General features: G+C 33.4%; 1 protein-coding gene across 4 annotated transcripts in view; it reads right to left on the minus strand.

Moving 5' to 3' along the window:
* Wdpcp (WD repeat containing planar cell polarity effector) overlaps window positions 1-25,907 on the minus strand; it is a 346,394-nt gene that overhangs the window by 40,049 nt on the left and 280,438 nt on the right. For all 4 annotated transcript variants that reach the window (XM_026387164.2, XM_026387163.2, XM_077791841.1 and 1 more), the window contains one exon: window positions 6,317-6,479. In XM_026387164.2, the coding sequence (XP_026242949.1) occupies window positions 6,317-6,479 (163 nt within the window). The remainder of the gene's footprint in view (window positions 1-6,316; window positions 6,480-25,907) is intronic.

The raw sequence follows: 25,907 nt of genomic DNA on the forward strand, positions 1-25,907 counted from the left end.
CTATCTAGGTGGTCTATTAATTTGTTTCAAAAACATCTGTTGATAATTTGATAATTAGATCTATAGCTTTTTTGTTTGCTTGTTTTTGTCTTCCACCTAAAGTGTTAGTAAACTCTGGCCAGCAGGCTGCTTGTTTGTTTTTGGAAATAAAGTTTTATTGGACCACAGCCACATCTGTTCATTTATGTATTGTACTTGGCTGCCTTGGTGATACAGAAGAGTTAAGTGGTTGCTGCATAGAACATATGGTCCACAAGCTTAAAATACTTACACTAGCCATGTAGGAAAAGTTTGCCAGTCCCCGCTCTGTTTCATTCATTCTGCCTTTATCTTATTAATTCTTTCCTTACGATTTATTTTGGTTTGGTTTCATGATTTTTTTTTATTTGTGGGTTTTTTTGTTGTTGAGAATTTGTTAGTTTAATCTAAATTAGATGCTGTGTAGGCAGTTTTTTTATGTTTTAATTAGTTACACATAACAGTGATCTTGACATATCATACAATTGAATCAGATGGGATATAACTTCTCATTTTTCTGAGTGTACAGGTTGCAGAATTACATTGGTCATGCAGTCACGTGTATACCCATAACAATAATAATGTTTATTTTATTCTGCTGTCCTTCCATTCCCTCCTTCCCATCACTTCTCTCTACCCAATCTAATGTGACTCACTTTTTGTCCCCCTCACATCGTCATACCTATATTCTGTATAACGAAGGGGGTCTCCTTCCCTCTTCCATGCAATTCCCATTCTCCTTCCCTTTCCCTCCCACCTCTCTTCCCTATCTAGTGGTAATTTTCTTCTCTTTTCTGTTCTGTTCCTCCCTATTCCATTTTGAGTCACCTCCCTTATATCAGAGAAGACATTCGGCATTTGTATTTTTGGGATTGGCTAACTTCACTTAGAATAATCTGCTCTAATGCCATCCATTTCCCTGCAAATGCCATGATCTTGTTATTTTTAGTCCTGAGTAATATTCTATTGTGAATAAATGCCACATTTTTTTTATCCATTCATCCACTGAAGGGCATCTAGGTTGGCTCCACAGTCTAGCTATTGTGAATTGTGCTGCTATAAACATTGATGTGACTGTGTCCCTGTAGTATGTTGTTTTTAGGTCTTTTGAATATAGTCCAAGAAGAGATATAGCTGGGTCAAATGGTGGTTCCATTCCCAGTTTTCCAAGGAATCTCCACACTGCTTTCCAAATTGGCTGCACCAATTTGCAGTCCCAAGAGCAATATATGAGTGTACCTTTTTCCCTGCATCCTCGCCAGCACTTGTTGTTGTTTGACTTCATAATGGCTGCCATTCTTACTGGAGTGAGATGGTATCTTAGAGTAGTTTTAATTTGCATTTCTCTGATTGCTAGCGATGGTGAGCATTTTTTTGTGTATTTGTTGATTAATTGTATATCCTCTTCTGAGAACTGTCTGATTAGGTCCTTGGCCCATTTGTTGATTGGATTATTATTTTTGTTTGTTTAACTTTTTGAGTTCTTTGTATATCCTAGAGATTAGAGCTCTATCTGATGTGTGAGGAGTAAAAATTTGTTCCCAGGTTGTAGGCTTCCTATTCACTTCTCATATTATTTCTCTTACTGAGAAAAAACTTTTTTAGTTTGAATTCATCCCATTTGTTGATTCTTGGTTTTAATTCTTGTGCTATAGGTGTCTTATTAAGGAACTTGGGGCTTAACCCCATGTGATGGAGATTAGGGCCTACTTTTCCTTCTATTAGATGCAGAGTCTCTGGTTTGATTCCTAGATCCTTGATCCATTTTGAGTTAACTTTTGTGTATGGTGAGAGAGAGGGATTCAGTTTCATTTTGTTGCATATAGATTTCCAGTTCTCCCAGCACCATTTGTTGAAGATGCTATCTTTCTCCACTGCATACATTTAGCACCTTTGTCTAATATAAGGTAGTTGTAATTTTGTGGGTTGGTCTCTGTGTCCTCTATTCTGTATTATTGGTCTACCAGCCTGTTTTGGTGCCAGTACCATGCTGTTTTTGTTACTATTGCTCTGTAGTATAGTTTAAGATCTGATATAGCTATACCACCTGTTTCACTCTTCCTGCTTAGAATTGCTCTAGCTATTCTGCGTCTCTTATTTTTCCAGCTATATTTCATAATTGCTTTTTCTGTTTCTGTGAGGAATGCCGTTGGGATTTTGATTGGAATTGCGTTGATTCTATAAAGTGCTTTAGGTAATATGGCCATTTTAATAATAATAATTCTGCCTATCTATGAGCAAGGTATATCTTTCCATCTTCTAAGGTCTTCTTCTATTTCTGTCTTTAGGATTTTATAATTTTCATTGTATAGATCTTTCACCTTTTTTGTTGATTCCAAAGTATTTTATTTTATTTTTTTGAGGATATTGTGAATGGGGTAGTTTTCCTCATTTCCATTTCAGAGGATTTGTCACTGATATACAGGAATGCCTTTGATTTATGGGTGTTGATTTTATATCCTTCCACTTTGCTGAATTCATTTACTAGTTCTAGAAGTTTCTTGGTAGAACTTTTGGGATCTGCTAGGTATAGGATCATATCATTAGCAAATAGTGGTAGTTTAAGTTCTCTCCAATACTCTTCAAACTATTTCAGGAAATAGAAAAAGAGGGAGTACTTCCAAATTCATTCTACGAGGCCAATGTCACCCTGATTCCAAAACCAGACAAAGACACTTCAAAGAAAGAAAATTTCAGACCAATATCTCTAATGAATATAGATGCAAAAATCCTTAATAAAATTCTGGCAAATTGGATACAAAAACACATCAAAAAGATCATACACCATGATCAAGTGGGTTTCATCCCTGGGATGCAAGGCTGGTTCAACATATGGAAATCAATAAATGTAATTCACCACATCAATAGACTTAAGATAAGAACCATGATGATGGTCTCGAAAGATGCAGAAAAAGCATTCAGCAAAATTCAGCATCCCTTTATGTTTAAAACACTAGAAAAACTAGGGATAACATGATTTTAAAAGCTATCTACACTAAGCCTCAGGCCAGCATCATTCTAAACGGAGAAAAACTGAAGGCATTCCCTCTAAAATCTGGAACAAGACAGGGATGCCTTCTCTCACCACTTTTATCAACATAGTTCTTGAAACACTAACCAGAGCAATTAGACAGGTATTAAAAAAACCCTATATTTATGCCTTTAATTTCTTTCATCTATTTTTTAAATAAATTTATTTTTGTGTGGTACTGAGGATCAAACCCAGGGCCTCCCACATGCTAGGTGAATACTCTACCACTGAACCCTAGCCCCTGGTTTCATGATTTTTAAGAGGTTGGTTTTGAGTTGTAGTTCATTTATTATTTCATTTATTTTCTGATAGAAATCAATAGTGCTAAATATTTTATGTATATATGAGTTTGTATAGATGAACCCAACTACTATGTATAACTATAAAGCTCTAATTTAAAAAAATAAAATTCCAATTGGCTTCTTAAAAAATGTTAAGCACTGTCAGTTTTCCTCTGATCAATCATTATTTTAAATATTACTTTTAGAAATTTCATGTTGTTTTCTTTTTTATCTGAGTTGTTTCATAGAAATTTTTAAAAATTCTAGAAGAAAGGGCATTTTGATTCTTTTTTTTTAAAAAAAAGAGAATTTTTAATATTTATTTATTTATTTAGTTCTCGGTGGACACAACATCTTTGTTTGTATGTGGTGCTGAGGATCGAACCCGGGCCGCACGCATGCCAGGCGAGCGCGCTACCGCTTGAGCCACATCCCCAGCCCGGCGTTTTGATTCTTATTTAAAATTTCTAGTGTCAGCCAGGCACAGTGTTGCACACCTATAATCCCAGTGATTCAGGAGGCTAAGACAGAAGAATTTCAGCAAGATCTTGTCTCAAAATAAGAAATAAAAAGTGCTAGAAATGTAGCTCAGTGATAAAGCACCCCAGGGTTCCATCCCAAGTGCCCCCTTATCCCCCAAAATACTGAAAGTACACTGTGGTTAGAAACCATCAATCTTTTTTTGGGGGGGTGGGGGTGGTACTGGATATTGAACCCAGGGGCGCTCTGACACTGAGCTACATCCCATTCTTTTCATTTTAATTTTGAGACAGGACTTCATTCAGGGTCTTGCTAAGTGGCTGAGGCTGACCTCAAACTTGCAATCCTCTGCCTCAGTTTCCTAAATTACTGAGTTTACAGATATGTGTTACTGTGCCTGGCCCATTGATCACACTTAATGAAACTAAGATATATTTTGTCATTTTCCATTTAGGAAGACATTGTATTCTGGGTATAGAATTTGATAAAATACATAATACCTACATTATCGATTGTTCAACTAAATTTTCTCCTTATTTTCTGCCTACTTGATCTATTTTGAAATTAGAGTCTTCTGTTACTAATGTCTATCTATAAATCCTTTCATCTTTTGTAGATTTTCCTTCACAGAGATGGTTTCTATGATATTTGGTGCATAAATATCCACCAAATCTGCATTGTAAAATCTGTATTTAAAGAAGGTTTTTCTTTGCTTCTTTTTATGTTTTGGGACTTGAATCCTATTTTATCTGTAATCAAGTTCTTATTGATTTATTCTGGGTGTGGGGGATGGATAATATAAGGCAAAAGAGGAGGGGCATCTTTTGGAAATTGGGTTTGAAGGGGGAAAGAAGCATAAAGGAAAAAACTCTTCTTGAGTTCTGTTAGGAATAAGACCAAAATGATAGGTAATACAACCTCATCAGGAATTTGTGGAGAATTTAATTAGTCTCTCTTTGGTTCTATTATTTTCAGGATCAACCTGATTAAATTTTTGGCTAGTTTGTCATTTGGTCACTTGATCTAACTAGGAGAGCAGAACAGTGGCTTTCCCTTGTTCATTTCTTTCAAGTCTGTCACTTTTACTGACAATGAGTTTGTTATTTTTATTAATAGTGCTGCTGGGCAAAGGTTTTTCCACACTGAGCTCTAAAGCAAGTTAAACTGTTGGTTTTCATAGGCAGTCCTACCTAGGTAGAACTAGTTTAAGCATAGGGAGGAGGATGGGAGTAGTCTCTAGCAAGAACATCACAAACTCCTACTTCATTATCAGAAGTTCAGCAATTTGTTTATGAAAAAAATGATAGTTAATTTATTGTTCGTTTTCATGTGATTTCCAGAGCCCTGAAATTGGGGTTTTGATCAGTTTTATAATTGTTTGTTAGGAAAGGATTTACTATCATCTAATAAAATCACCTAAATAAAATACTATCATCTAAATAAAATCTGTCATACTTGGAAATTCTGCCCCTTTTTATTTACTGTTAATATATGTAGTTTGGGACATTTTTCAAGGGTATTGTAAATGTGTGTATATAATCAATATACATGAATTTAAAATATTGCCTTTTTACAATTATTACATATCAATATAAATCTGGCCTGCTGCCTGTTTTTTGTAAATTAAGTTTTATTGTAACCCAATAATTTTCATTCATTTATATGTTGTCTATGGCTGCTTTTATACTACAATAGCAGGGTTGAGTAGTTTCTAAAAAATCTACATGCCTGAAGAGCCTAAAGCATTTACTATTTGCCATTTCACACAAAAAAAATTGCCTACCTTTGCTTGAAGTTCTTATTATCATTGTAAATAATACCACTACTATTACCATAAATAACACTTAAGATATTACTGTAAATAACAAGTGTTTTTAATCTCATGTTTATTTCTTCTCAGTAACCCTTGTGACAAGCTAGATATTTAAATTTTCATCTATTAGATTTCAGAAAATAGATTGTATTAAAGAAGTGTAAATTAGATCATAATTATAGATCATATTTTTTTTAATTTATTTTTTAGTTGTAGATGAACACAATATCTTTATTTATTTTAATGTGGTGCTGAGGATCAAACCCAGTGCCTCGCATGTGTGAGGCAAGCACTTTACCGCTGAATTGTAATCCCAGCCCCATAGATAATACATTATAGATAATTATAGGTGATATAAATTATACTTCAAATATATATTCTAAAGTTAATATTCATTTAAGGTAATTTAATCCCATAATTTACCAACAGAATACAAATAAAATATGATATTATAATAAATTCATTCTGGCTTACAATAATATTATATTTTTTTACATTCACTTCTGCCTTCATTATACCTGCTCTTGCATGAATTAACGTGAAATATTAGCTATGAGAAAAATGTATATTTTTCCTTGACATTTTGAAATATTCTTGCTTAACTCTTAGTTTGCACTAAGCAGGAAATAGTCAAAGTACTGAACACTAAATACTTCCCTTTAAGGAGTAACTTTTCAGCTTAACATATCTTACCTGTTAGAAGAGCCTTTCAGTATTTTTTGTTGAATACTATGCCTGTGGATTGAACCAAAGGAAGGAAGATTATCTTGAAATGAGTCTTCCCCTTGAGATGCTAAAGATAGGCCAACAAAAGCTTCATTTAGCATATCCCCTCTGTCCAAGGGCCCCAGGAGTTCTGTTAAAAAATAATTAATGTATAAGTAAAATACAATATAATTTCTGCTTAATACCATCATAAGTAAGATTACAGAAAAACTTTAACATATCCCGCTGAAACTTTTTTCTTTAGTTTTTTTTACTATATGGCACACAATGAAAATCTTGTAGTCCAAGTCCCTTTGTGACTTCTGTTATTTTTACATTGTCTTTAGCCAGAAGAGTTTGATAACAGAATGATGTATGCTTTCAAGTTCAGATTTTTAAAAATTGATTTGTACCGCTTATTTCATAGTGTTTTTGCATGAACTTTATTAATCAAATATTGTTTTTTGTTTTATTAGCCAATTGCTAACTATTTTACTTTCTTGAAATATTATAACAAATGAATTATTGTACTCTTTTACAGAGCATACAATTTGAAAAGGAAAGGAAAATATCTTTTCCAATATTTACTTCCAGTTAGCATTATTTATCTTTTGCAGTACTGGGGATGGAACACAAGGCCTTACACATGTTAGGCAAGCACTCTACCACTGAGTTATACTTACATCTACCCCTTAATTAGCATTTTAAAGTACATAAGGAGATGTATATTCCAACATCATAAAGATGTATAAAAATGTATAGAGAAAATTTTCCAATTTTGAGGGGGGGATATTTAAAAAAATTGTTTGACATGCATGAGATTGAAGCAGTAATGAAAAGTCTCTCAAAAAAGAAAAGCCAAAGACTGGAAGGATTCACTGCTGAATTTTACCAGACCTTAATAACTATCAGTCATGCTTCTCAAACTATTCCATGAAGCAAAAAAGAATGCTTCCAAATGCATTCTACAAAACCAGTATCACACTGATATCAATACCAGACAAGGGCACAATAAAAAAAGAAAGTTATAGACTAATATCCTTGATGAACACTGATACAAAAGTCTTCAATAAAATACTTATTAAACCAAATTCAACAACATATTAAAAAGATTATACACCATGATCAAATTGGTTTCATTCCACAGATGCAAGAATGGCTCAACATAAGGAAATAAATAAACATAATACACCCAGAAGTAGAATCAAGGATAAAAATTATATGATCATTTCAATATATACAGAAAAAAAACCTCTGACAAAACTCAACATACCTCCATGATAAAAGCCCTGAAGAAACTAGGTATGGGAGGGTTTTTATGGGAGGATTTTACTCAACATAATAAAGGCTGTATACAAAAGAACATAGCCAACATTATGCTGAATGAGGAAAAACTGAAATTGTTTCCTCTAAGATCAGGAATGATAAAAGGATGTTCACTCATACCACTCTGATTCAATTTTAGCCATAACAATTAGATAAGAGAAATAAAAGGGATACAAATAACAAAGGAAGAAGTTGCAGATGACATGATCCTGTACTTAAGACTCTCAAGACTCTACTAGAAGACTTTTAGATCTGATAAACAAAGTCAGCAATGTAGCAAGATACACAATTAATACACAAAATCAATAACTTTTCCAAACACCAATAATGAACTGAGGAAGAAATTAGGAAAATTCCATTCACAACACCTTCAGAAAAAATAAAATAACTAGGAATAAACTTAACCAAGGATGTTAAAGACCTCTACAATGAAAATTATAAAACATGGAAGATGGTAATTGAAGAGGACAGAAAAACCTTCAATATTCATGAATCAGCAGAATTAATATTGTTAAAGTGGCAATATTACCATTTTGGTGGCAGTCCCCTTCAAAATGCCAATAATATTGTTCATTTTGTCAAATGCCTTTGTGTGTATGAATTGAGATGATGGTGCAGTTTTTGTCCTCCTTTCTGTTAATTTGGTATATTATACTAAATGATTTTCATATGTTAAGCTGCCCTTGATTTATAGGAATAAATCCTATGTGATCATAGTATATAATATTTTTACTGTATTGCTGAATTGGGTTTGGCAGTATTTCATTAAGGCTTTTTGCATCAATATTCATCAGAGGTATTGGTCTGTAGATTTGTCTGATGTTGGTGTTAGGTTAATGCTTGCCTTATATGAGGAGTTCAGGAAATTCTTGCCTCAAGTTTTTAGAAACGTTTGAGGACTGGTTTTATTTCTGTAAATTTTTGGTACAGTTTTCCATGAAGCCATCTGGGTCCAGGGCTTTGTTGTTTTTGGAAAGTTTTGGTTGCTGATTGAATCCCCTTACTGGTTATAGGTCTGCTCGTATCTATGTCTTCAAGATCCAGTCTTGGTGGGTTGTATATTTATAGAACTTAGTACATTTATCTAAGTTTAAAATTGTTTTTGGCATGCAGTTGTTTGATACAATCTTATAATCCTTTTTATGTATTTAGTATTGGTTATAAGATATGCATTTTCATTTCTGATTTCAGTTGGTGTCTGCTGTTTTTTTCTTAATCTACTTGTTTGTCATTATTGCTGATATTTTTGAAAAACCACCTCAAGTTTCACTGATATTTTTTCTATAAAATATACCTCTTTTTTGATCTTTATTCTTTCTTTCTGTTAGCTTTGAGTTTAATTTCGTTGTTGTTTTCCAGTTTCCTATTGTATAAAGTTGGGTTCTTGAGATTTTTCTTTTTAATGTAAACACTTACATTCTTAAATTCTCTCTTATCACTACTTTTACTACAACCCATACATTCAGATATGTTTGTTTTCACTTTCATTTATATCAAGATATTTTCTAATTTTCTTTGTGATTTCTTCTTTGACCCATTGGTTGGCTGGTTGTTTAATTTTCAGATATTTGTAGAATCTCCAGTTTTCCAATATTGACTTCTGGTTTTATCCCACTGTGATCAGAAAACTTCTGATTTGAATTTTTTTAAATATTTATTTTTTTAGTTGTAGTTGGACACAATACCTTTATTTTGCTTAGTTTTTATTTTTTATGTGGTGCTGAAGATCGAACCAGGGCCTCGAACATGCTATGAGAGTGATCTACCACTGAGCCACAACACCAGCCCTGATTTGAATCTTTTAACATTTGTTAAAAGACTGATTGGGGATGTGGCTCAAGTGGTTACTCGCTTGCCCGGATGTGGCTCAAGTGGTTACGCGCTTGCCTGGCATGCGCGGGGCACTGGGTTCGATCCTCAGCACCACATAAAAATAAAAATAATGATGTTGTGTCCACCAAAAACTAAAAAGACTGATTTTAGGGTTGGGGATGTAATTCAGTGGTATAGCATCTGGCTACCATGCACTAGGCTCTGGGTTTAATTCCTAGTACTAAGAGGGAAAAAAAAATGTTCTTATTGTATCCTGAAGTCCAGGAGAATGTTTCATGTGCACTTGATAAGAATCCATATTCTGCAGTTTTGGGGTGAGCATTCTGTATATGTCTGCCATGCCTAATAAGTCTATGGTGGTGCTGAAGTCCTCTATTCCCACATTGCTCTTCTGTGTGTAGTTCCACCCATTATTGAAAGTTTGACAGAAGTAATGAACTACCTAGAATTTTACTTTGAAATCAGTGGATGTGTAACCGATGAGATTCTGCAATCTGTATACGGGGTAAAAATGGGAGTTCATAACCCACTTGAATCAAAGTGTGAAATATGATATGTCAAGAACTATGTAATGTTTTGGACAACCAACAATAAAAATTAAAAAAAAACATTGGGATGCACTTAGAAATATCTAGAAATAAATTTTCCTATTGTGAAAAAAAATATTTTAGGCTGGTAGTCCATGTATCAAATTCAGTTTGCAAATAGTTGACAGTATCTAAAATAGTTGATAGTATCTAAAAATCATTTCAAATTATTTGCCAACACTTAAAATTGGTATATTTCACATAAAACATCAGAGTTTTGACTTCTTTTTGAAAAATCAGAAGGCTTGGCAGCATTTGGCCTCAATTTCTTAGGAATAGCAATCTGCTGAACTAGAATGGATGCCACCCACTTTAGTGGGTTAGGTGTGTCCCACTTAATCAAAATTCAAATCAAATCCTATTATTTCCATGACACCAAGGATAAGTATCTGTTCGATTTATCATCAGGCTTATACTCCCAATGCATTTGAATTTGCATATAGTATCTCTAATTCTCATAATGACCCTGTAAGGTAGGTATCATTACCCTATTTACAGAATAGGGTCACCAAACTAAAGCTCATAAGCCAAATACAGCCCTCCATCTTGTTTTGTATGGCTCATGACCTAAGAGTAGTTTTAACATTTTCAAATAGTTAGAAAAAAGATACATTAAGTCAAAATTTCATTGTCCAAAAAAGCTTTCTAGGTCATAGCCACACCAGTTTATAGTACAAAATCAGCCTTAGACAATATGTAAACAATGTCAGAATTAAGAATGACTTGCAAAACTTAAAATACTCACTGCCTGGCCCTTCATAAAGATTGCTGCACCCTGCTTTACAACAAATTGTAGGGCTGGGGTTGTGGCTCAGTGGTAGAGCACTTGTCTTGCATGTGTGAGGCGTGGGTTCGATCCTCAGCACCACATTAAAAAACAAAGTTATAAAAAAAATTGGAAAGCTCTTCCTGCTCCTTTTTCTTTAATCTTTTTTCCTTTTCTTGTCTCTTGCACTAAATTTTCTTTTTTTTCTATACATGCTTCTTCAGACCCAGGATAGAACTCCTTATCAAATTTCATTTCACAGCAAGAAGAAAAACAGTGACAAATTCAAGGCGACAGGGTATGATCTCTGTTTTTAACTGTGATCTTGGACAAGTCATTTTATCTCTCTGAGCTTCTATTTCCTTATTTGTTCAACAAAAGTGGTAAGTTAGATTATCTCTAAAATAATTCTCACTTTGAATTCTCTTTGAAGTAGACAGAAAAGAAAGAAGAGATAAGCTGGATGAATAAAAATATAAAAGAGAAAGGCTAAAAAATGATTGGGGGACTCCTAGTTGCTAGGTAGGTAAAATAGAATAATTGTCACCTCTATTGAGTTAGGCCATTTACATATATTATCTCTAATTCTCATAATGACCCTGTAAGGTAGGTATCATTACCCCATTTGCAGATACAGAAACTGAGGGTCAAAGAGGTTAATTGGCTTGCTCTAAACCAATATCTATTAAATGGCAAAAGAATCAAGGTCATACCTGAAATGTCTCGTATAATGCCAGTGCTGTTTCATTTCAACAAACTGCCTGAGTCACAAGAAGTGAGCTAAGAGAACTTATTGCTCTTATACATTTGTCTTCTGAAACAAATGGCACTATTTCTCTGGTGATCTTATATATTATTCTTTAAATCTAATCTATTCTTTTGTTGGCTTTGTGCCTTCAAAGGAGATATCTTTTCCAGTCTAAAATCTCCAAAGGATTTTCAGGGTAAAACACATTTCAAGATGTGCAATCACATGGAAGAATGAAAATCTTTTACAACATTGTTTGTTAAACTGACAGCTCTACTTAACAGAAGCCATTAAAATATTTACAAAGTAGCAGCTGCTTGTGTTAAAAAATATAGCTTTTTTTGGAAGCACAAAAATAAACAAGTTGATAAGTACAAGATAAGCCATTTCATGGTTTCTTTGTGTACTCTACACAATATATAGAAAATTCTGATATTTGCAGAGCAATTATACTATACAGCCTTTTAAGTTAAAAGGACACAAGTCTAAGAAAGAACTGTTTACAAGAATTTTTCATTCTGATCTGTTAAACAGTTTAGGAAGCCCTAAACATAATCTTTTAAGAAGTGTTAGGCTTTTGGTGTGTGTTGTTTTGTTTTTAAAATACGCTTTGCTCCTAGAAGATAGTTATACATGAATGAATCTCTATTGAGCTGGGTTGAGTTCTATATAGTCCTAGGATTTCAGCCAAGGTACTTATGAAAATAATTACAAGTTGTGAAAAATAGACCAAGAGAGAAAACCAATATATGTAAACAAAAATGCTTAAAAGTAACTGAACATTTGTATTTCATGCCTTAATCTTCAAATTTGACATTTTATATATAAACTTAGTTTCTCTTTCCTTTCTTTCTTTTTTGCCCCAAAGATTGAGGCCAGCCAGGGTAACACAGCAAGACTCTAACTAAAGACCTTCCTGTCTCAGACTTGCAACTAGCTAACATTATAGGCACAAGCCACTATGCTGGCCTGATTTTGTCTTTATTTCAAAATATTAGTTACTAAAAGTTACTCACTGGGTGTGGTGGCACAAACCTGTAATTCCAGTGACTAGGGAGGCTGAGATAAGAGAATCATGAGTTCACAGCCAGCCTCAGCAGCTGTGAGGCCCTAAGCAACTCAATGAGACCCTGTATCTAAATAAAATACAAAATAGGATTGGAGATGTGGCTCAGTGGTCAAGTAACCCTGAGTTCAATCCCCAGTACCAAAAAAAAAAAAAGTTACCCAATAATGGAGATTTTTATTATCTAAAATGAGATCAGTGATGTACTTAAATGGAAATAATTGCTATTTCTTTGGGGGAAATGTGAATGTATTGAGATTTAAGTATTTTATAGGAATTTCATTATTGTTACCATGTATTGATTAGGTGGAGTTTTAGTGTTTAGAGTTTAGTTATCAAAGTACATTGTAGGAAAAAGATATTTGAACTAGTCTATTCCAAAGCAACCTAATAGGGAAATAAATCTTCTTAAACAAGATCATATTTCATTTCTCATTGCTTATTTTAGGTCTGAAAACAAAGTAGATATCAAGAATGCTGTATTTCAATGATAATCAGTTGATTTTCTATAGTGCAAATATAGTGGTAAAATACTAGTTCTCATTATTTTGTTTCTGTGTATTCCTTCAAAAATATATGGCAATTTTATAGTTAAATATGACAGAGATAGGACTGTAAAACTGAAGACTTGATTAAGTGACCTAGTATTTCAATTTAAAGGATTTTAAAATGTGCTATAGGATTTTACTTGCTAATACTGAAGAGCTTTTATAATGATATTCATAACTGAGAATGGTCTACAGCACAATATTTCATAGGTGAATTTTGAAATTTTCCTCAAATTTTAATACCCAGGAAAAGTTTAAGAACCATTGAGCAATTTGATTTTTATAGGTTTGGTAGAATTTCCCTGTCAGACTACCTATGCCAGGAGTTTTATTGTGAGGGAAGCACTTTAATTTTTCTGGTTTCTTCTAAGATAATCTGTCACTTAAATTGTATTTTTCTTAGAAATATCCATTCCATCTAAATCTTCAAATTTACTTGCATTGAGTTGTATGGTTTCTTATGATACTTTCTTTCCTTTCTTTTGTTAATAATTTTGTATATTTGTACCTCCTCACTCTTCTCCCTGTTGGTGTGATTTATTTTGATGATTTCCCCCCATATAACCAAATTTGTTTCTTCCCTAATGTTTAGAAATTCAATAGAAATTATGGCATTAATTCTGCTTTTTAAAAATTCAATCTTCTTTTTTTGTTGGGTGGCTTCTTTGATGTTATTTCACAGCCTTTAAAATATGACTCTTGAATTTCATTTTTGTTTAAATTGTTTTAAAGCATTAAATGTTATACATTTTCCTCTTATGACCAAAAGCTTTGGACATAATTTCCATTCTTATTTTCAAGAAATTCTGCAGTTTAACTTAAGAATTAATCAGTAGCATGTTTGAAAGTTTCTGAGTAACAAGCTTTTAAATTCCATTGTTATTTTCATTTTATTGCTTTCAAGTCAGAGTACATTTTTTTGCATTATTTCTATTCTTTGAAGTTTATTGATGTTTGCTGAATTTTCATTATAGCTTAGGATATGGCCAATTTTTCCTGAATGTTTCCATGAGCACTTAGAATAAGGCATAACCTCCCTTTTCAGAGTTTATTAGAGATCTAAAAGATCTCACTGATTAAGTGTTCTGTATCCACCCTACTTTGTTTGCTTGATCTTTTTATAATTGAGACAGGTATATTAAAGTCTCCTTTTAGTTCTATTTCTCCTTGGGTATCTTCTAAGTTCTTCAAAGCTGTTGCTACTGTTGAAGTTTTCAAAAATGTTACATCATCATTGTAAATTATAGCTTTTAGCATTAAGTATCTGAATTCTGCCTTACTCAGATACCAAGACTGTGACCCCTCATTTGTCTGCATCTTTATACTTTTTATTTTTAACCTTTCTGAATCAATCTCTCCTTTTTCCTTTCCTCCCCACCGCCCATAATATATCTTATATGCAGTATAGTGAAGTTTTTTGTTATCTTGCCTGGACACTTTTTAATAAATGAGTTAAGCTCATTTACATTTGTTGATATGATCTTTATAACTGGCCTCAGACTTGCCATATCGTTTCATAATTGTACAGTCTTCCTTTGGTTGGTTCTGGAGCTCCCATGCATCCAAAATCTGTGAATGCTCAAGTTCCTTACATAAAATGGTCTAGTATTTGCATATAACCTATGCACATCTTATCATATCCTTTAAATCATTTCTAAATTATAATACAATGTAAATTCAGTATAAATAGTTTTTAATACTTAAATGTTTAGCAAGTAATGACAAGGGGAAAAAAGTCTGTACATGTTAAGTACAATTTTTTTCCCTAAATATTTTAAATCCACTGTTGGTTGAATCCATGGATGTGGAACCTGTGTGTATGGAAGGCTGACTGTATACATACAGTCTGTTTATGTTGTTTGCCTTATTTTATGTTCACATATAATTTTTTAATACTTAAGGTTTATATTTATTCCAATAGTTACATTTGTGTCTATACTTTTAAATAATCCCTATGCACCTATCATTTCTAGGAAAGCAATGCCTGTTGGTTCCCTACTGTGAACAATACTGAAACTGGCTGTTTCAGTATTTTTTTACTTCCAGCCAGCACCTGCAGGGCAATTATTGTACTTTCTCCACTTTTATTTCAACCTCTTCTTATTCTCCCCACTTTTTTGACAGTGTTGCATCGCTGTCCCCTTTTAAGTGTTCATTAAAGTATATTCACATTGTTGTGAAACAGATCTATAGAACATTTACATCTTGCAAAACTGAAACTCTCTCCATGAAATATGAATTCTTCTTCTGTACTCCCCCTAAGTCCTTGACAACTACCTTTCTATTTTGTTTCTATGATTTTGACTACTTTATATGAGTGAAATCAGTTTGTGCTTTTATGGCTAGCATCATCATATAGTTTTTAAAAATATTCTTAAGTTGTAGTTGGACACAATACCTTTATTTATTAATTTTTATGTGGTGCTGAGGATCAAACCCAGTGCGCACGTACTAGGCCAGTACTCCACCACTGAGCCACAACCCCAGCCCCATCATATAGTTTTATATGTTCACCACTATTCCTTATGTAAACGTCTGTAGTCATTTTGGTTGTTTGAATCTCATTTTCTAGATTTCCCAAGAACAACTTATGTTTTCCTTTGAATATCTTAAATATATATTGCTATGTTATGTTCTATCATAAAGTGTTGCTGTCAAAAAGTGATCATGATCTAATATTTTTTCTTTTATAAGGACTTGGACTTTTTGTATGAATATTCAAATGGATTTTACTTGAATATATCTTGATGTTGGCCATCTTGGGCTGATGCTTCCAGAAATGTGATACATCTTTTCATTAGTATTATAAAGCTTTTTTTCAATTTTAGGAAATTTTTATTTTAAAAGTTTATTTTTTATTTTTAAGTACTTTTTCCATTATACTGTTTTGGTTTTTCTTCTTTAGGAATTCTTATTATATATGTATGTTGGGTCTTCTTTGCCTATTATCTTCAAGATTTTTTCAATGTTTTTTTTCCCCAGTTATGATTTTTAAGTGTTTCCTCCTCTAAGTTACCTCATTCCTGAGTTTCTATAATCCTGATTTATGTTACTCTTTCATAACTTCTATCTATCATTATGTGATTGTTATGTATGATTTAAGGTTGTTTTAAAGTATTAGGGTCAATTGTCATCTATTTGTGGGCATGACTCTCGGAATCCTTTCACTGATCTTTATTGTAATCCTTTACTTTTGTTCATTTTATGGTAAACTAGTTTTTCTATACTTAGAAGAGGGAAGGGTAGACCAAGAGAGCCTAAAAAACTTTATAGGCCCAGAACTCCTGAGTATATAATGTTCACCAAGTAGTCATAAATATAGTCTTCTATTTTACTCCCTTTAATTTCTGTGTTTTTTTTTTTCCTTTCCCTGTCATTCCTCTTATGGTCAATTTGGGCTCTACTCCCAACTACTTCTCCACAGTTTGAAATTTACCTAGAAAGAATATTTTGGTTTGTTAGTTTTAAACATCCATAGGGGACAGAATCTCAAACATTCCACTAGCTCTCTACCTCTCCTCAGTTCCTTTTAATCTATATATTTAGAATCTACAAAGTCCCTTCCAGCTTCTGAGAATAACTTTCCAGTTGGTACTTTAATTCTCCATCACTCAAAACCAAAAAAGTTCCCTTACCTCCCTACTTCTCCCATAAAATTTGTGTGTCCCTGCTTTCATGCTCTGTATTCATACTGAAAATTAATATCAAGTGAATTTTTCATAGGAGGTTTTGGCCCTCCCTAAGGATACTTGCATTATTGTTTCACGAGTATCCTACTCCAGCCTAACTCCCTATCTGCCACTGTCTTTGGAGAGTGTGACTGGGTGCTTGAAGTAAGAGCCCACTGGGGGTTACTTCCTACTCTCCCCTTTCTGTTTCAGTGAAAAAAGAGAGTTCTGTATTTCACAGGTGGCCCAGAAGGCTATTCCTGCCCTATGCCCTCAAGGTGTGCCTCCCACTTAATACTATCTTTTATGTCTGTTTACTCTGCCAGACTAGAGTGGGGCTCAACAGGGTCTTCTTTGCCAGCTGTCCATGCCATGCCTGTTTCCTTGGCTGTGATTTAACTGAATAAGTAGGTAAGGACACTGGGAATAGTGGTCACCCTTTCATGTATATCACTAATTAGTTTGCCAAATATTTGATTGTGTAAAAAGAGTTAGTTATTCCTGCCATTTAACTTGTGCTTCATTAAATTTCTTCATGTTGATATTTAAGACACTGCACAGAAATCACATTACATCAACACATACGTTGGGTCTTCTCAATCAAGTTTCAGTGGACCTTGTAGCTGTTGGTGATTCATGCCATCCACTTATATTTGGGGGCTTATGAAAAATATGTTGCTACTAAGTTTGGTTATAGATTCTGTCCACAAATTTTGGGGTTCACTATTCTAGTTGCTCTTTTCATTATGAGGGATTTCAGGGAGATTCAAATACAATGATGTCATCTTCTCAAAAATGTAATAGCCTAAGTACCTGCCAATAGGATATTGGTTAAACAAATTATATATGTATGTATATATATACATACACATATATGAAACTGAACAATATATAGCTCTAAAAAGAGAAGAGGTCAGTCTATATATACTGATATATAGCTTTAAAAAAAATTTGTTAAAAATTTTTAAAAGGTAGTTTCTAAGAAATAAAGAACATTTTTTAATTTGTTCTTTTTAGATATACATTATAGTACAATGTATTTTCAGATATTATACATGAAGCATAACTTATTCTAATGAGGATCTTATTCTTGTGGAGTTACTCTGGTCATGTTTTCATATATAAGGGTTAGGAAAGTTGGGGCTGGGGTATAGTTCAGTGGTAGAGAGCTTGTCTACTATGTATGAGGCACTGTGTTCAATCTTCAGCACCACATAAAAATAAATAAAGGTTAAAAAAATGACTAAAGGGGCTGGGGTTGTGGCTCAGTGGTAGAGTGCTCACCTACCATACATGAGGCACTGGGTTCTATCCTCAGCACCACATAAATGTAAAATAAAGATGTTGTGTCCATCTAAAACTTAAGAATAAATATTAAAAAAAACTAAAAACTAAAAGGTAAACTTTTAAAAAAGGATAGAAATGTATGTCTGATGAATTCTACTGTCTTTTCTATTCCCATCTCCCCTCCCTTCCCCTTTGTCTAATCTGATGAACGTCTATTCTCCTCTCTACCCTTCCTTGTTGTGGGTTAGCATCCACATATCGGAGAATATTTGGCCTTTGGTTTTCTGGGATTGGCTTATTTCATTTAGCATGACAGTCTCCAGTTCCAACTATTTACTAGCAAATGCCATACTTTCATTCTTTATGGTGAGTAATATTCCACTGTGTGTATGTACCACATTTTCTTTATCCATTTATCTACTGATGAGTTTGGAGGTTAGCTTAGTTATTGTGACTTGAGCTGCTATGTGGCTGCATCACTGCAGTATGCTGATTTTAAGGCTTTTGTGTATAAGCTTGAGGAGTGGGATAACTGGGTCAAATGGTGGTTCTGTTCCAAGTTTCCTAAGGAATCTCCCTACTGCTTTCTAGAGTGGTTGCACCAATTTGCAGTCCCATCAGCAATGAATGAGTGAACCTTTTCCCCTACATCCTTACCAACATTTATTATTACTTGTATTCTTTTTTTAAAATTTATTTCTTTAGTTGTTGATAGCACCATAAATAAATAAAAGTCTAAGAATTGAAGCAAAGTGCCTCACACATGCTGGGCAAGTGCTCTACCACTGAACTACAACACAAAATTTACACAAAATTCCTTTGTGTAAAACTAATTTATTAAAATTTAAAATAAAATAAAAACATTTATTTTATACAAGTTTAAAACTTATCTACAATAAATTATTTAGAAAATAGCCAAATTTAATTGCTTTTTTCCCCTAAAAATATATAAGCATGGGAAAATTTTTAATGGAATAGATGTAACTACATATTTTATACTAAAAACAGATGTTTTCTCCTTAAAACTACTATAATAAAAATGTACTAGAAGGATATTGAATCAAATTCACCTAGGAGAAATATTTTAAATGGCATTCTGTTATGGTTTAGTCAGGTGGTATATCCCAAAAGCTCATGTGTGAGACAATACAAGTACATTTAGAGGTGAAATGATCTGGTTATGAGAGCCTAACCTAATCAGTGTATTGAAACACTTGAATGGATTAACTAAAGAGTAATGATATACAGGTAGGATATGGCTTCAGGAGGTGGGTCACTTAGGGTTGCTTTTGGGGTGTATATTTTGTCCCAGGTGAATGGAGCTCTCCGCTTCCTGATGCCATTCCCTCAACCCAAACATATTTCTTGCTTTTAATTATTTACTCTGGCAATTAGTAGGGTTTTTTTGACCTATCAAGTAATTTAAAAGAAAACAAAAGATCAGTTGCTTGGTGATATACTTTTCCTTTAAGAGCATAGGTATAGTAAAAAAAAAACAAAATAATGTGTTAGGAGTGGTCAAACTATGGTCAGGCCAAATGTAGCCTGCTGCCTTTTTGTTCTGTAATCTATGAGCTGAAAATGAATTATATATTTTTAATGACTGGAAAAAGGTCAAAAGAAGAATATTTTGTTACATGTCAACATTGCATGAAATGTCTATTTGTGTCCATAAATAAAGTTTTCTTGGAACTCAATCTTGATTATTTATATATATATATATATATATATATATATATATATATATATATAATGTCTATAACTGCTTTTGCACTAAAAGGGCAGATTGGAATAGTTGTGACAAATTATCTGTCTCATAAATCCTGAAATATTTAATGTCAATCCCTATACAAAAAATGCTTATTTGTGCTTGAAAATATTTCATGAACTTAGAAAATCTTGGTCCATTAGGATTCTTAGTTTTACATCTTCTCCCCCAATTTTATCTCGGTTGTAATAGAATGATGAAAGAAACAATTAGCTTGATCCTTAATTAACTTTTTCATTTTCATTTATGACTTAGGTACATTCTTGAGATCAACAAAGTATTTGAAATAGCTTTCTTTCTCTTTAACTGAAATCTTAACAGCTGTCATCTTAGGGTAAAAAGGAAGACTAACATATCATTTTGTGCTGGGCCACATAATTAATGGACCAGTGCACACATTGATGCACACATAGATGAAAAGTGACTGAAATTTGAACTATTAGCTTTCCCTTTCTTGTTTCTTCAAAACTAGTTTGGGCTTTAAACATCAACTCACAGGTGTTTATCTTTTCTTACTTGTCAGATAAATAGGCTTCCTGAGACATAATTTTGTGGTTTGGTCTACCTCAAAAAGAAAAACTCAAGAATCTCACAGTCAAACCGAAAGAAAGAAAACTAGACTACCTAATATCCTTTAAGGTTGCCTCAATGTGCATGTCCTTCAGAAATGAAAAATTATAAGTGTCACTATTAAACACTAAGATATTGAGCAGCTGCCACAGAATAATCTTTACTTGAAAGTCTGAGCATTGACCAGAATTCAGTTTGGTATTCATAGTAAAAGGATTAAAATCTTTAATACTCATCTAGAGTGGTGAATTATTATCTTATTGAAATTTAGACAATAAAAATAGTTTCTTCCAAGAATTGCTTTTTATCAAGGAAGAAGGTGTTTATGGGGGATTTTCATTGACTACATTATCCCTCTCTGTAGACTTCTGAGGTTTTTTGATGAGTTCTTAGTTTTAATAAGAATGATTAGGATCAAATCGTCTTATATTCAAGAAGGAATATTTAAACTACTAAGAAGTCAGTTAACTAATATTTGTTTTCATTCCTTATTTCAGTTCAAAATCATATGGTTTATAGAAAAATATGTGAATGTTTCTGCACTTACTGCTTTAAAGTAAAATTAGGCATTTCTCATAAAATACAGCATGCTTTAAAACAGATTGTTCAATAACTCTTTATAAAGATAGGAAAGGTCTCTAGTGAAGTTTTTATTAGTATCCATTTAAATTCGATGTATGGTGTTAATAGTATATTTTAAAATACTGCTTTAAAATCTGCTACAAAAATTAATAAAAATGATTTTCTATGTCCTCAATCTGAAATAGCTGCAGAACTATAAAGAAGACTGAATTAGCTAATTGTGGTGCTTAAATACACAATTTATATGTATGCAGAGAATCATAAATCTTCTCTGCATTGCTCTTTAGTATTAGGGTTTGTTATTTCAGTTTTTTTCCAGATGGATGCTTTTATGAGCCAAAACATAGGAGCATTTTCTGAATTTACCCCTAGGCATTAAGGCAAAAGAAGTAGGAGTATTATAACCTGACTTGTTTAAAACATCACTATGCTACTTTGAATGACAGTTTACAATTTACAACTAGGGTGTGTCTAATAAAGTCACTGAAGCAGACATAAGCATAGGTTCCACCTTCTACACACTCCTGGCCTGTCAATCATGCCTCCCAAATGCTTTGTTGCACAGGCATGCCAATAACTCAAACCACATTTTACCAGTTTTGTGCCCAAAGGCTTTTAAAAGGCTACGCAACCATATCGATGTTTGAAAACTCCAGATTAAAGTTGAAGTTCTTGAGACTTATTTCATCTAAGAGAGTAAAACATCCATGTATTTGCTTAAAGTAATTGATATAATGTATTATAGGATAACAATTATAATTTGAATAATTTAACAAAATTATTAAAACTTCAGTTTTTCAGTTCTTTTTTTTTGAAAGAGAGGGAGGGAGAGAGAATTTTAATATTTATTTTTTAGTTTTCGGCAGACACAACATCTTTGTATGTGGTGCTGAGGATTGAACCCGGGCTGCAATCATGGTAGGCGAGCGTGCTACCGCTTGAGCCACATCCCCAGTTTTATTGTTCTTGTTTTGCCTTATTTCCAATATACTATATAATAACTTTTACAAATATAGAAAATGTTACTATGAATGCTTTAAAAGTATACAAAATAATCAGTGGTTTAAGGCATATTTATGCACACTAATATGTAGTAAAAGCAAAACAAACAACAAAAAAACTTATGGCTATGCTGGCTGCACACCTTCTCTCTGCTTTCCCAAATACGGTATCCTTAGTAATTTTTCTTGTTTAACTATGTTTTATCTGTGTATTTTCAAACATACATGTAGTAATTTAACTTATTTTAGTTTTAAATTAAAGGCATCGATTTTAGTGATACAAGTAGGGTTGAAGCCAATATGTGTTTTAATACTTTGAAGTTTAAAAAAAAGGTTCCCATTATAGCAGATTTCAAAGCTGGACAGGTGGTTTTGGGGAGTTAACTTTTTGCATAGCTTCTGGTTTAGGGAATAGCCAGTAAGAAAGTGGGAGATCAGGGAGCAGCAGCAGAGGGGTGAATCTGAACATACAACTGAATGGTGAATATGAGGTGGCTGATTACATCTATGACCCTGAACAGCTGTATGAAATTTTTAGCCAAAATGGATAATATGCATATGTCTTAGAGGGAAATGGTATCTCCAGCTTGGACATGCATGTAATTCCCATGACTGTTGTCTACTGCTTGGAACACTAAAAGGTGTATTTAGTCGAAGTCTTTTTAGGTTTCTTTGTCTATAGTCTGTTTCGGCTATTGATTGTGCTTTCTGAAATTACCATGTAGATGAATGCAGTAATTATATGCATATTTTCAATGATTATATAAAGGAACCAGGAGTGTTATTATATCACATACAGTTGTAGGATATTTTTCCAGCATTTAGGTAAAACTCGGTTTCTCTTCCCTTCATTTGAATGGTGAAAAAATGAATAAAAATTCTTTTAAGCTAAAAGACATCTTTTAGCAGTGCTTTTCACAATTATAAACAGTGTGGTAAAGGATAGGTTGCATGCAAGTAAATGGTGGCAGAAAACTCTGATGACTACACTAATAGTATCTAAGGGGCAGTAGACCCAATGAAGTTAATACAGCCATTTTACTAAGCACATCTACTACTGTCAGGTTTAAATGTCATCCTGGAGGGAAATAGGTATGTTATAAAATTCTTAGCAATGGTTTCCCAAAGTACTTAGGAGGCAGTTCAGATGTAACAACCCCTCCAACCTTCTGGGTATTTGCTGGAGGTATATATATCACATGTAGCCTATATCTGCTGCAATGTCATACAGCTACTTTCATGAACCACTGTAGTCTAAACTATTGAGGCACTCAGAGACATTGTTAATGTCAATCACAGCTGAAGTCACACAGAGACTGTACTTTTGAGATTACCTCTAAGGCATAGCACCTTACCTAATTAATACCCACCAGCCTGTTGAATGAAAAAACATTTTCCTACAAAAGTACTCCATAAAATTGGAGAAGGTATTACATCAGATGTGTAGACATCAACACGTGGGCAAAAAAACATAAAAGGAAACATAACACAGCCAAAGGAACTCAATAATTCTCCAGAAATAGATCCCAACTTGAAGGAAATCTATGAAATATCTGTAAACAAAATTCAAAATAATGACCCCAACAACTCAGATGCAAGAAAACCAATACAAAAATAAGAAAAAATCCATATTATGAATTAAAAGTTCACAAAAGAGGTCGAAATAATAAAGAACCAATCAGAAATCTTGGAGATAAAGCCTTCCATCAGGTCAATTAAAAAAAAAACATGGAAGCTTCTACAACACACTAAAAGCAGAAGAATTTCTGAATGTGAGGACACAGGTTTTTTTTAATTAATCCAGTCAGACAAGCAAAGGAAAGAAAAATTATTTCAAAAGAATGAAAAAGCCTATGAGACCTCTGGGATATCATTAATTGAACAAATATTTGCATTATGAAAATCCCAGAAGAGAAATAAAGGCAAAGGGGATTAAAACATTTCATAAAATAATACCTGAAAATTTCCCAAATCTTCAAAGGGATATAAGAACATCTAGATACAAGAAGTTCAGGGTACAACACAGAGACTAACCCATAAAACTACAATTATCTTATATTAGACAAAGGTGCCAAGAACATGCATTGGTGAAAAGATAGCTTCTTCAACAAATGGTGCTGGGAAAACTAGAAATCCTTATGCACCTATGTCTCACCATGCACAAAATCAACTCAAAATGGATCAAGGACTTAGGAATACTACCAGAGACCCTGTGTCTAATAGAAGAAAAAATAGGTCTTAATCTCCATCATGAGGGATTAGGCTGCAACTTGCTTAATAAGACTCCTGTGGTGCAAGAATTAAAATCAATAATCAATAAATGGGATGGACTCAAACTAAAAAGTTTCTTCTCAGCAAAAGAAGCAATTTGTGAGGTGAACAGACAGCCTACATCTTGGGAGCAAACCTTTACCCCTCACACAGACAGAGCACTAATCTTTAGGGTATATAAATAACTCAAAAAGCTAAACACCAAAAAAAAAAAAAACCCAATCAATAAATGGGCCAAGGACCTGAAGAGACACTTCTCAGAAGATGATGTACAATCAATCAACAAATACATGAAAAAATGTTCATCACCACGAGCAATTTGAAGAAAAAAAAAACACTCTAAGATTTCATCTCACTCCAGTCAGAATGGCAGCTGTTATGCATATAAACAACAATAAGTGTTGGCATGGATGTGGGGAAAAAGGCACATTCGTACATTGCTGGTGGGACTGCAAACTGGTGCAGTCAATATAGAAAGCAGTATGGAGATTCCTTGGAAAACTGGGAATGGAACCACCATTTGACTCAGCTATCCCTCTCCTCGGTCAATACCTAAAGGACTTAAAAACAGCATACTACAGGGACACAGCCACATCAATGTTTATAGAAGCACAATTCACAATAGCTAAACTGTGGAACCAACCAAATGGATTAAAAAATGTGGCATATATACACAATGGAATGTTACTCAGCAATAAAGAGAGAATAAAATCATGGCATTTGCAGGTAAATGGATGGCATTGCAGAAGATAATGCTAAGTGAAGTTAGCCAATCCCCAAAAAACAAATGCCCAATGTTGTCTTTGATATAAGGAGGCTGATTCATAGTGGGATAGGGAGCAGGAGCATGGGAGGAATAGACGAACTCTAGATAGGGAAGAGGTGTTGGAGGGGAAGGGAGGGGGCATGGAGTTATTAATAATGGTGGAATGTGATGATCATTATTATCCAGAAAACATGTATGAAGACACAAATTGGTGTGAATATACTATGTATACAATCAGAGATATGAAAAATTGTGCTCTATATGTGTAGTAGGAATTGTAATGCATTCCTGTCATATATAAACAAAAATAAATTAATAAGTAAAAAACCCCAATTGCACTCTAAACTAAGATCAATGAATGACAAATTAAAAAAGAAATTCTCCAAGTGACAAATTGAAACTTACAAATATATTTTTAAAAACATTCTGTCATTCTTTATTATGAGGATTCATATTTTGCTGTTTTGAAACTAATTATGTATTTGTAGTATTTCAAAAATAGATTTAAAATAAAAAAGAAGGTCAGGGTCCAAGAAGAGTCCACTAAAAATAACCTTCATCAAGACATATTGTAGTCAAAAGGTCAAAAGTATAAGAATAAATGAGAATTCCTTTTTGGCACTAGGGGTTGAATCCCGGGGCATTATACCACTGAGCTATATCCCCCATCACCTCTTTTAAATTTTTTTTTTTTTTAAATTTGAGACAGGATCTTATTAAGTTGTTGAGGGTGGCTTCCAACTTGAACTCCTCCTGTCTCAATCTCCTGAGTCACTGGGATTACAGGCATAC

The sequence above is a fragment of the Urocitellus parryii genome, chromosome 12 (assembly GCF_045843805.1).
Source record: "Urocitellus parryii isolate mUroPar1 chromosome 12, mUroPar1.hap1, whole genome shotgun sequence".
NCBI classification, from domain to species: Eukaryota; Metazoa; Chordata; class Mammalia; order Rodentia; family Sciuridae; genus Urocitellus; species Urocitellus parryii.